The 13,009-nt window shown below is 41.0% G+C and overlaps 1 protein-coding gene across 1 annotated transcript in view; it reads left to right on the top strand.

Moving 5' to 3' along the window:
• TRPA1 (transient receptor potential cation channel subfamily A member 1) overlaps nt 1-13,009 on the top strand; it is a 100,159-nt gene that overhangs the window by 83,020 nt on the left and 4,130 nt on the right. Inside the window, exons 20-26 of the mRNA XM_019519133.1 lie at nt 487-576; nt 801-970; nt 2,433-2,562; nt 4,160-4,342; nt 5,482-5,550; nt 9,390-9,500; nt 10,160-10,257. Of these exons, the coding sequence (XP_019374678.1) occupies nt 487-576; nt 801-970; nt 2,433-2,562; nt 4,160-4,342; nt 5,482-5,550; nt 9,390-9,500; nt 10,160-10,257 (851 nt within the window). The remainder of the gene's footprint in view (nt 1-486; nt 577-800; nt 971-2,432; nt 2,563-4,159; nt 4,343-5,481; nt 5,551-9,389; nt 9,501-10,159; nt 10,258-13,009) is intronic.

The raw sequence follows: 13,009 nt of genomic DNA, 5'->3' as shown, positions 1-13,009 counted from the left end.
GGCTGGTCTTGCAGCTGGAGCAGACAGAAATCAGAGGGCTGTGCTGTTTAGGCACAGCTTTAGAGCACTTTCAAGGGGCTGATCGCATGACAAATGTCATTTCTGTCTGCACCCTTTGAAAGTGATTTACATGTACTGAACTTCTTTTGTGTTACAGATTTGAGTCGCTTTCCAGTAACATATACCAGTATATGTGCAATTTATCTCCCTTTCCCTAGAGGAACATGCTTTCATGGTTCAGTTGTTAGAGAACCTGCTGTTTTGCATTTTTTCTCACTGTAATCTTCAGAGTTGTTTGCAAGGTGATACAGGACTTGGAACCCATAATACATATGAACCAAGTCAGGGAAAATGTTCCATGTCTTGTTAGCAAGCAAGCTTAGCTTATCTATGTAATGTGACTGTGCTAAGTAGAACTTAAGTCAAGATTCTCTTACATTTATTATTTTCAAATTATTTGTTTTCCTTTGTGTGTTTCTGTTGCAGGAATCATACTTTATAAGAGTATGTATGTGCTTAGTATTAATCATGAGTTTATTGGGAATATGCAAAGAAATATTTCAGCTCATTCAACAAGTAAGTGTGTTGAAGTGTGTGTGTGTACTTTGTTTGTCAATTATTAATCATGGTAAATTATTTGATATTAAAATATGGCTTCATTATTCTCTTATTAAAATATAATCCTAACTCTTATATCCAAGAGATTTAAACTTGAAGCAATGAGAAAAACATTACCTAATTTACTATTATAATAATTTAATACTGGTCAGTATGCTAATTTGCTCTCTTTCAAATCCCAGAAACTGAAGTATTTATTGGACTACTCCAATCTGCTGGACTGGACAATTTATACTACGAGCATTATTTTTGTTTCATCACTATTTGCTACCATCCCTGTTCACTTGCAGTGGGAATGTGGAGCAATTGCTGTATACTTATCTTGGATGAACTTCTTGCTTTATCTTCAAAGGTAACATTTAATTTCTGATCCTAGACACACTACAAATGGAGCCATTTAATTCAATAGTTTTCATGGATAGAGTTAAACACACATAAGTTTGCACTTTAAGGTCTTTGTTGCTATTTCAGAAACTTTAAAGTAGGGTTCAGGTTTTTTTATAAACAAAATTTCATAGTATATTATACCAAGTGAAAAATCAATAGATGTATCAAATACCAATCTCCAAATGATATTTCTTAAGTTTTTCAGTGGCTAGCAAATAATATTTTTTAAAGTGTTTGTTATTGTTTAGCCTCTCACTTAAAAAAATAAATAAATAAAAAGGTACTTTTTGCATATGAACACTTTAAAAAGACCTGCTGAAGTAAAGTTACACCTAACAAAAGGAAAGCTTTGTAGTTATAGGTAGGAGAAAGCAGCCTTGTTTACCATTTTTCAATTAACTGCAGTACTGTAACTAGACTCCTGACAGCCCTAGGCAAACTTTTAGTATTGGTCTGCCCTTCACCAAAGATAATGATAATAATCAGACAATGGGAAAAAAATTACCATTTTCAGGCCCCCTTTCTGTCTGGGCCCTGGGTGGCCACCCAGTTCACCCATGCCCGTGTCCAACCCTGATTAAATGGCAAACTAAAATTGTCTCTGCCCTGTTTTCCTAACAAGTTGTTATGGAAGGGAAGGGTTTTCCTTGGCTGATTGTCTAGCTGTCACTATTCCTTTTGCATTACAGACACAAAGCACTCTATGAAAAAAATGTTATGAGACGGGAATTGGAATGGACCAATGGCAGGAAATTCGTTAGGTTAAAATATGCTCAGAAAATTGTAGGAAGTAGACTGTACCCCACTCTATGGAGACAAGGAAAAAAAGTCTTTGTCAATATGACCTTGTGATGTCAAAAAGTGATCAGTTTGATGCTGAGCATATGAGCAGTCCTTACCAGCCAGCTACCTGTCATTAGAAGCACATGTGTATTCCAGTCCAACTCCCACCACTAACTGTGGTCAGTGGCCACTGCTTCAAAGAAGTGTGAAAAAACAAACCAACCAACTAAACAAACAAACAAAACAACCTGGAAGCCAAATCATAAATTCAGTTGCAGGAGGGGTAGAGGGATGGAGAGGGAGGAATTTTCTTTTGGCAGCAGCATGCAACCAGCAATAGCTCTGAAGCATAGGATTACCAGGCATCTGTTTCAGTGTGGGAGGTTTTTGTGATTGTGGGTGGGAAAGAAGTGTCTATTAAACCTTCAGTTAAAGTATGGTACATCATGTTCTAAACTGGACTTTTTCCATTTTCATGCACCTGAATTAGGTACTGTTCTGACCATTTAAGAAGCTGTCATAGAAGCAAAATATCTGCTACAATGTACAAAATTTAATACTGCATGCTGTTTTACACATCGGAAAAGTAGCCTATTGCAGTGTTTTATAATGGTTATTTTTTTTTTTTTCAAATGCTTACTTAGATTTGAAAACTATGGAATCTACGTGGTGATGTTCTGGGAGATACTGAGGACTTTGATTCGGATTGTTGTTGTATTCTTTTTCCTGATATTGGCCTTTGGACTCAGCTTTTTTGTTCTTTTGGGTTCACAGGTAAAATTAATGCCTATGTTGTTTTTTGTGACTGGAAATTATAAAGCCTTGTCCTTTTTCTGTTTTACACTATTTGGTAGATAGAACTGATGAAGCAATTTAATTGAGTAAAATTAGGACATTTTATAATGTAAGTAGGGAAAAATTTATGCTTGAAAATATGCCTTTATAATTATTCAGTAACCATATTAAAGCCTGCTGTTCATTTTTCAAATGAAAGAATCTGGAGTTCCCCATCTACAGAAGCATAATTGCCCCCAAAGTATCCCTACATAGTGGGGAACCTTCTTGCACAAATCTTTCTCAAGAGTTTTAAAGGAATTTAGATCCGGAGGGGTTCACCAGGGCCTATTCTGGGTCTGGTATTGTTTAACATCATTAATGATTTGGATAATGGGATCAAGTGTATGCTTAGCAAATTTGCAGATGATGCTGAGTGGGGTGGAGTTGCAGACACTATGGAGTGCAGGGGTAGGATTCAGAATGACCTGGATATCCTGGAAAAAATAGTCCACAATCAGTCAGATGAGATTCAACAAGGATAAACATAAAGTCCTGCACATTGAATGGAATATGGAATGGAATAATTGCATTCACAAATGCAGACTAGGAAATGACTGGCTAGGCTGCAGTACTGCAGAGAATGATCTGGAGGTTACAGTAGATCATAAGCTGAATATGAGCCAACTGTGTGCTCTTGTTGCAAAAAAGAGCAACAGCATACTTTTCTTCCCATCTCCATTTTCTCTCTCTCTCTCTCTCTCTCTCTCTCTCTCTCTCTCTCTCTCTCCCAGCTACACTATAGGCACATCTACACATGCACATTTACTGTGCAGTAACCAAAATTACTGTGTAGTACAGGCAAATGTCTACACATGCGTGCCTGTTTTGCACAGTAAATATGTCAAGTTATACCAACTTGAACATAAATTTGATACTTGTATCATGCAGGTATCAAATTTATGCTGGATTAGTTACTGCACAGTAATGCATGTGTAGATGCCTTACTATGCAGTAACACTGGTGGATTGACTTGGGACTTACCTTAGTCCCAGGTCAGTCCACACACAGCATTAATGCACTTTAATGCCTGCATGTGTCAATGCTCGCCTATTCCCTCTTACTGCACAGTAACTTAGTCCACAGTAAATTCAAGATGGCTTAAATACATGTGTAGACACACCCTGTGAATGGCACCCCACCTGACCAGTTCCCTGGCTGTGAGCTCGCCTGCAGCACAATATCACATGGGAGCTCTGGCTCATTGACTGCCCTGGCATTTGGGCTGTGCCACTCTACCCTGCTCCCTGCCCATGTGGGCATGCAGCAGAAGCTGGAGTTGGTGGGAAGGGGGAAGCCCTGAGACCTCAACTGTTGCTGCAGCAGGAGTGATAGAGGCAGCAGCAGCTGGTGGGAGCTTGTGGGCCACACAGTCCCTTCTGGGCCACATGAAGCCTGCAGACCGCTAGTGGGACAACCTTGAATTCAAAAGCAAGTGGCAAATAATCCCAAAGGAGCAGAATTAGAATTGAGCAGTTACATTCCATATTTTAACATGCTGCCTCTTTTTCACTGCTTTTCCTGTTTCTTTTTGTAGAAAACGTATAGCAGTCCACTCCTTTCTGTAATGAAGACATTTGCTATGATGCTAGGAGACATTAATTATCATGATGCTTTCCTTGGTCCATTGCTAAGTAGTGAATTGCCTTATCCCTTCCTGAGTTATACAGTTCTTATTATCTTTACCCTGCTTATTCCAATTCTACTTATGAACTTGCTGGTAAGTATTTTAGTCATAAAAATCAGGAGACTGGGAGAATAGATGTGTATATGCAAAATTATCACACAAGATTTATTTTTTGGCTGACTTGCAACAGTTGTGACTTTTCAAATGAGATATTGGGATATTGTTTTTCCACTTCTGTCTTATCTTATTATTTCCTTTATTTTACTACCCAAACCCAGTGTTTTTGGCATTGTTGTTACTTCAGAGTCCATGTTGAGTATATTTTTAGGGCCAGATTATCATTGCTTTTATGTAACTTCAGGGTATCTGGTGTGGGGATGCAGGAAGCCAAGCCTTCTTCTGCACCTATCCCTTAATGCTAGTATCTGTACTCAGTGGAGTGCAGAGTACCTGTTCTCCTTCTTTCCCTGTGGCATACCAGGGAGAGAGAACTTGTACCAGCCTAATGGATGGAGCATATTATATTGCCTACCTATTTGCACTGAGAAGACTAGAAGACACTGTTCATGAGCACCTTCTGTTCATCACCGCCTCCTATTCCTTCTGGACTGATGAGGCTCTATACCAATTCCAGTGCAGGGCCCAAAAGCCTTGCTCTTCCTGTAGTGTTTTACAACAAGATGTTGTTAGAGGCACAGGCAACTAAACCCTTTTTTCAAAAAAATTAAATTGTGTAAGCAGATCAGAAGGAGTTGTACCATTTACATCCACTGGCAATTGACTAAATGGTAGGACTTATGTAAACATAAGGGATCGACCTAAAACAACTAAGTTTGTAGGAAATACCATTCCTATATGATCATGGTCAGTATCAAAGTGAATTTTCTAAAGATTTTTAAGTTGCATAGTGCTGGTCTGGTCCTGCAATAATTGAAGTAAATATAAGTTTTACTATTGATATTAATAGAAATAGCACCATATAATTTAAAAAGGGTGTACATTTTTAACTGTTGCTAAAAGTAGTTATTAATGAAAGCCAAATAGCTTGCTAAGAAAAATGAAAACAAAGTGCACAAAAACGTGTGTTTTCTGTTTTAGAGTTTAGTTATCACAATATAATTTAGTTAGTGGTTTTGGGGTGATTAAATATCACTGAGGAATATAATTTAAACCACCCAATATGAATAATTAGGTAACTAAAAAAGCTCTTTGCTTCTGTGTTGTATTTTTAGATTGGCTTGGCTGTTGGAGACATTGCTGAGGTGCAGAAATATGCTGCACTCAAAAGGATCGCAATGCAGGTTAGCAGTGTATCTTAGTGGTTTCATTCACTATAGGGTATGAGAACCAAATAATAAAGGTTTAAACATAGCCTTGAAATTACTGAGTTTTTGTAGTACTAATATTCAAGCCCTCTAAACGTGTCTTTACTTTTTGGTTCAAGTTATATAATTTCAGTTCAAGTTATATATATATATATATACACACACACCTAATCCTTAAGGTAACCCTATCTTTATGTTTCTCTATAAACTAGTTTGGTTGACATTGGCATTCCATCTTAAATCCTAGCTGGCAGTCATTTATATCACTATAAAAATCCTTATAGGATCAAAGGTAAAAAATGAATACTTTTAAGAAACTGTGACTAGCCAGTAGCCAAACAAAAAAACCCTAATACTTGAAATACATTATCTTGCTTTTTAAGGGCAAAATCTATTCACCTGACAGACAGCACAAGAAGATCTGAGAGATGGCAGATGCAATACAGAGAGATCATATATTTGAGGCTCACTCACAGGCTCTGTCTTGAGACACATTATATACCAGCCAGTGTTAAATAGGGGTATAGGGATTCAGTGCAAAAAACCTGAATTGCAGAATATAAAGGTCTAAGTCCATGCAAGTGATCCACATAACCACTTCTGACTGTTTTCTCTGGAAAACTCACATAGATGCCTAAAATTCTGCTACAGTGAATGCCCAGAGATTCTGCCATCCTGGCATTGCAGAGCATATTGGCACCCCTTTCACCCCTAAACATTAGTGGAACTTGGAGAGCTGAGGGAGGCATCAAGCTTTGGTGCCAGTTTAGAGCCATAACATCAGTCTACAGGGAACCTGCACACCTGCCACCACCACAGCAGCAGTTTGTGGAATTTGTGGTGAGACAGGAGTAGCTCCCACCACTGCCACAACTGCAGCAGTTAAGTGAGGCGGTAAACACTCACTTCTCCCTCTGTACCACTCAGAGGTACCTGCCAAAATTCAACACCACATGGGATTCACCAGTTAGACATATGTGCATCTAAGTTCCCTTAGGGGGCTGATCTGGAAGGCATGTGGCTGGCCTTAGATTTGGTACAATGCATAGCAGTAGCATTCATTCAGATTTTAGAGTATTTGCTCTGGAAGTGGAAGACCTGAGTTCTAGACTTTTCTCAGCACCTATAGCTCAAACCCACATCTCCCATTTCCAGTTTTTTCTAGCTGGCAGGCTAGGACAGAAGAAGGGGCCTGGGGTAAGAGGAAGCATGCCTCTGTACCCCAGTAAAAGAGTGCTTACCTTGGGGGCAGAGGTCTGGGTGCTGGTTCCTGTGCTAGGGGTTCCTTATGTTTTGAATTAAAGTGATTGGATAAAATACATAAACAGGAGCAGGGCTAGAGCTTCACTCCCTGGTTAGATTCTCACTCTCAGGTTAGAGTGAGGCTACAGTTATGCTCTAGCTTGACTGTCTTTCTACAAATCTTTCATTCCTTTCTACAGAATAAACAAACTTAAAAAAGAATATTGGAGAGTGCCTGTCACAGCCTTGCTTCTTTGGCTAGCAGTTCAGGCTGGGAAGTAGGAGATGTGGGTTAAAGTGACCTGGACTGCACATCGAAGGGCATGTCCAAGGCAGACAGCCTGAGAGGAATTCTAGGTGTGCATTCAGTGCCACACTAAAGAAGCTGCATTGCCTAATTTTCTGGTCTTTGATATGTGCAGAATGGGAGCCATTGCATGGGGTATACTCCTTAGCAAATAGGACAGGTCCCCCAGGCTTTCAATCTCTGGGATCAACAATCAGCTGATTGTCAGCCACGGGGCCATTTGAAGGCAACCAGGGACTTTCAAGTCACCAGGTGCAGGGTTTAAAGTCACCAATAGGGAAAGCACTTCAGCTCCCCTTGCTGGGAGCTTCTGATTCCCCCATGCCTGGCAGCCCCACTGGAGCTTCAGGGCACTGGTTTTAAAGTCCCCAGTGCGGGAAGTCCTTCAGCTCCTGCCTCTGAGACCTTCATCCCCTATGTAACCCCACTGGACCTGCTTAGCTCGGGGGTTTAAAGTCTTTGGTGGGGAAGTCCACAAGGCAGCCCCATTCTCAGTTGGAGAACTGTGCCCACTTGACTTCCACAGTGGAAATACACACAATATGTGGTTGTCAGATATGAAATAAAGGTTGGTGATTTGCATCCTCACCCTGTCTTGACTTTCTGCTTCCCTAAGGCTGTAGAATTGGTAGAAGGAGCTGAGGTGGTTGAAAGTGTGTAACACTTTTTCAGTCTCTGTTCTGGATATTCAGGAAATCAGTGCTATGAGGAGGGAGGTGCTTGTGGCCTCTGTTAACACCACATTTGGGAAGATTCCAAAAGCTTTGCTGAGCTGAAGTTGATATCCCAAAAATGGGACTATACAGAGACAATATACTTGAATAACTCAAATTTATGATGAGTAATTTTATGCTCTTTTTATGCTCATGTAACAGAAAATTATGTACTAAACTGACTTCTTTGAAACTTAAGTCTTCACTTTGAGCTTAACACCTTAAGGAGTGAGACGTTTAATTTATTTTGCTAGAGATACAAATGACTAAAAGCAAAAGTTTAAGATGAAATGCACAGGCAGTTTTTGAAGAAGGCACATATACTTTGCACTTGTTTAGCAATCAGAGAATTAAAAACAGACTGTATTTTGAGGTCTAACAGAATATATAAAATTCTTACTGGACAATACAATCTTTTCCAAGTTTTACAAAACCATGACATAACAATGCTGTTACTGAGAGAGTGAATCTATACTGTATCATTTCTTTTTAAAGAACTAGGTGTGCATGTCTGATATTTCTTTAGAAGTTTAAAAATAAATTAAAGGAATTCATTGCCCTGTTTGGCTTTTGTGCATTGCCACTGTAGAGTAAACAGATAGTGAAGCCAAAGGAGAATTCTTCCTGGGTTAGACCTTCTGCAAGGTATATTCAGCTACTCTACAGGGGTCTTCTCACAAACCAATGTTGGGCACATGCTGGGGCCAAAGCCATCTACACATGCACTTAACTGGGGAGTAGACTAATTAGCTGTGGAGTAAAGCATTACTATCTACACGTGTTGATATTAGGCCGCTGTATACTAAATAGTGCCACAGTAAGATACTACTGCCAGGGACAATATTATCTTATGCGGGGTAATTTATTGTTATCAAACATGTGTAGACATTGACCGCAGCTATAAATTGTGCCCAGTTAGCCGGGGCCAGACTCCTGTATGCTGCCTAGCCACATGACTCTGCAGCACCTTTTGTTCCCCAGCACTGTCCCTCCCCCATCCTCTGCCAGCCCAGGTCTGTTCTGCCCCAGCTCAAATTCCTGTTGTCCAAGGCACACATGTAGATGCTGGGCCCAGGAGTAATTTGCTCCAGCTCAAACTGCTGCAGACTTGATTGTTTCACATTAATTGCATGTGTAGATGCACCCAATAATTACTGTTTATCTGCTTACTGGTCTCATTTCCCACAACAGTGACAAGTGTCAGCCTCCAGCCAACTCCACATTGCAGACTGCAGTGTGTGATACCCAACCTAGCTTTAAATGAGCTGGGTCAGATGAAGTAATTAAGCATTTTGTCCTCCTGAAAAGTGAGGTGAATTGGCCTGTGTGGAGGGCCATGCTGTTTCTAGATAGCTCACTCGTTTAAAACTAGCTTGGTTATCTTGACATTACACTACAGTTTGCATTGTGGAGATCCCAGTAATAATAAAGAGGGCATAATGAGAGAGTAATTTCTGTAATCAGAATAATGGATTTTTATGTACATAGATTATTGTATTATACTGTACTTGAATTTTTTTATTAACTAGTACCCTATATGCTTATGTGTTTAGGTCAATCTTCACACAAACTTAGAGAAGAAGCTGCCATATTGGTTCCTAAGTCGGGTAGACCAGGAATCACTCACTGTGTATCCAAATAGGCCAAGATACTGTGGGTTTATGGTAAGTTTTAATGTACTGCAGAGTATAATTTTTTACAGGTTGCAAAAAACCAAATACTTGTGCTGACATGCTTTTAGGTCTATGTACACTTCTTGAGGTCAATAGGAATTTTTTGATTGATTTTTCTGGGTGCACAATTATCTGCTAAAGCAGATTAATTATTTCCCCTCACTGAAGTACAAAACAAAAATCTTTCACAGACATAAGTAGCTGCTCGTGTTTTCCATAACAAAAAATAAAATAGTAGACAACTGATTAATTGCAAACTATTTTTTTTCAAATATAGTTAGCTCATGAGTTGTCAAAGATATGTGGAAACTATATGGGAAACTAGGAAGACTAGCAAAGCAGCCACAGGTAAAATAGAAAAACAGCACGTTTTGTTATGACCAGTAACAAAGAATATATTTTTAAACATTGAAGAAATGAATTATTTCCCTGGTAGAATAAAGTTGAGCATGTGTTGGGTCAAACACATTTTTCAAGCCAAAGCTATAAAGGTAGTAGATTATAGCCTTATAAGAAGAGCTCATTGCAACCTTAAGTATGGGATGGAAAATTGCAGCTTCTCTAAAATGTCTCTATTCACTTGGGGTTTTATATTATGCTCATCACTAATATTTTCAGACTGCAGTCTGATACTTTTTCCTCATGTTTAGAGTGTGTTCCAGTATTGCTTTGGTTGTGAAGACAATACCACAGATACACACAGCACTGACTCCACTTTAGAACTGGAAGTTCTAAAGCAGAAATACAGGTATTTTTATTGTGTTCCTTTATTTCTGTGCTATGATGTAGAACTACCTCTTCAAAATTGTTCTTGGTTAATTGCAGTATCATAACATGGCATGTTGTATTCAGAAAGCAGATTAAACTAGGTAGTAAGGAAGCACTCATATTCCAGAATAATTCTATCTACACATGGAGTTATACAGTAAGAGGTATTGCAGTTGAAATTCATACCCTACCTTAAATCCTGGTTAGTTTTCAACTACAGAAAAGCCCTGCTTTACTCTTCTTGGTTCATGGGGCTGCACTGCTCTGGGGCGGCCTGGTTGGGGAGGGAGGATTGTCACTCCCTACAGCTGGATCAGGTGCTGCTCTCCTGGTGCAGTGGCTGCCTGTACCCTCCTGGGGGCCATTTGCCTTTGCTGCAGGGTTTCGTGGAGGAGCAAAGTGGCCCATGTTCCCCTGCGGCCTTCTTCCACCAGGAGTTGCTCTGGGCAGACCAGGCCTGAGACCCTGCCAGGCTGGGAACCAGCTTTGCTCCCGCAGTTCCACTGTCCCCCGTCTCGCATGTTGGCTGGGCCCCAGCCATGTCTGCCCGAGCGCTGCCAAGACTTTTGGCAATGGTGTTGCTGGTGTGGGCAAGGCCTGGGGAAGCGGTGACATAGGTGGCCCCTTGACCTGCATGACAGTACCGGCTACATCGGTTTGGTCACATATTTTAACATGGCTGTCAAATATCTTCTGGGGCTGCCTTCAAATGGTGGTCATAGTAGGGAGAAGGGGGGCCCCAGCTGTTGAGATGGCTGGTCCAGGACATCATTTGCTGTAGTTTGTCACTAGCTGACCACAGGTAGGGGTTTATGCCAGCCTTGCCTTATTTCAGGCTTGTCCAACATACGGCCCACGGGGTGATAAAATATGAATATGGCTTGCCGGCCCACTGGGTGATTAAAAAGTTCATGATCCGGCCCCACATTCAAAAAGTTTGGACACCACTGGTCTACAGGAATGCATTGTCTTTTATCTCATAAAGTAGGATTTTTGCCTGCAGAGTTGGAATGAGGAATACTGCAAAGATCTGATACTAAAATTAGACAGTTGTAAAAACTGGATGATTTTGCCCCCTGCAAAGGCTGGCTCTAAATGAAGTTGGTAGGGTATTTCTCTAGCTTTTCACCCCTTCTAAAAGACTAATTTGCTTGCAGTATATGTGATATTATTTATTAAGTTAAAAAAAAATACATCATGAAAACCAGTCCAACTATTGAGAGAGAGGATTCTGCATGGAGATCAATGTAGTGTTCCCTCTGGTATAAACAATCTCAAAGGTATATTTTGAGAACCTTTCTTCAGCAGCTTGCAGGGTCGCTTTCTGGAAATGGACCCCATTTTGCTAATGGGTTCCTAAAAAGATTGCCAATGGTAATGCACACAACAAATTGCATTATGTGGGCTTGTATTATGTTGGCATGATACTAATTGATACTACTGTTGGTAGTCCCTTTAGGCCAAATATGGATTGTTATTTAGGTGTCTAGTGCGATTTGGGTTTCTAGGCACTCTTAAAAATCCCACTAGGCATTTTTGGTACATCTGAACACCCAGAGTACCTGTTTGGCTCTGAACACCCAGAGCACCCTCAGCACCTCAGTTCCAGGGACACAGTCTGTGGGCTAGGGCTTAGTTCTTGGCAGAGGACTTAAGACATGCCCTATATGTCTCTGTGGATACATAAATAGCTTTACAATTTTTTATCTTGGTGGGACTACGTGGGTGAGCAAGAAATAGTTGTAATTCTGTTTCAGGATAGGGCTGATCACTATTCTTATATTGAAATGTATGGCATGGCTTTGTAGGGACACTACAGCAAGAAGTTTGGGGGGTTAATTCAGGTTAAAAATGTGCCCCCCAATCTAAGTTGGTAGTTAGATACATCCTGGGAGCCTGATTTAAGGTAAGCTGGGGTAGGTGGAGGAGTGGGCGGGATGGAGTGGGTCAGAGGGCTAGTGGGGTCAGGGGGTTAGGAGTCAGGGGGGCTAATGGAGTCTATGAGGGGATTGAGGGGATGGGGGGGCTAGTGATGTTCACAAGGGGATTTGGGGAATTAGGGGACTAGTGGGGTCCACAGGAAGGAGGTTGAGGCAATCGGGGGGTTGGCAGGATCAGAGGGGCTCTCCAATCCTTGCATACCCCTGCCCCCAGGCACCTCTGATGCTGCTGAACTGCCTCCCGTCCTGAAAACTGCTTCTGAGACTGGTTTTACTATGTTCACTGGTCCCAGGTTTGGCCATATTGGAGGGAGGTCTCTCCCCTTCTCTTGACCAGGGGCTATTTGTAGAATGAACTACTGAGTTCAGAAGATTCCCCGCGCTTGAACAAAGGACGTACTCACGGTTGTTTTCACCCTTGCAAAGCTTTATTTAAGGATACTCGCAGAGTCAGGCAATAGAACAGAGCAGAGAAGATGGTCACCTCACATCGGCCTTAGGCAGCAGCTGCCACCCCGCATGGTTCCCCTGGCCCCAGAGTGTTCCGATCCTGGGGATGCAATAGCCTGTGCTGGGGCTCCGCGCAAGTTGGAACTCTTGCCAGAGCTGAGGAACCCATCGTAACTTAAGAATGTACAGCTTATATAGTCTGAAGTAAACAATGTTATCTTGAGCTAAGGGTTTGGTTAACTCAAGCTAGGAATTTGGGGATTAGTCGTGATCAGACGCACCTGGTGTTTACCACATTCCACTGTCTTACAACATTCTACTATCTAGGTTCATGGTTCGGTC

Source organism: Gavialis gangeticus, unplaced genomic scaffold (genome assembly GCF_001723915.1).
Source record: "Gavialis gangeticus isolate Ggan-Ray unplaced genomic scaffold, GavGan_comp1, whole genome shotgun sequence".
NCBI lineage: Eukaryota > Metazoa > Chordata > Crocodylia > Gavialidae > Gavialis > Gavialis gangeticus.
This window is presented reverse-complemented; position numbering and strand designations above follow the sequence as displayed.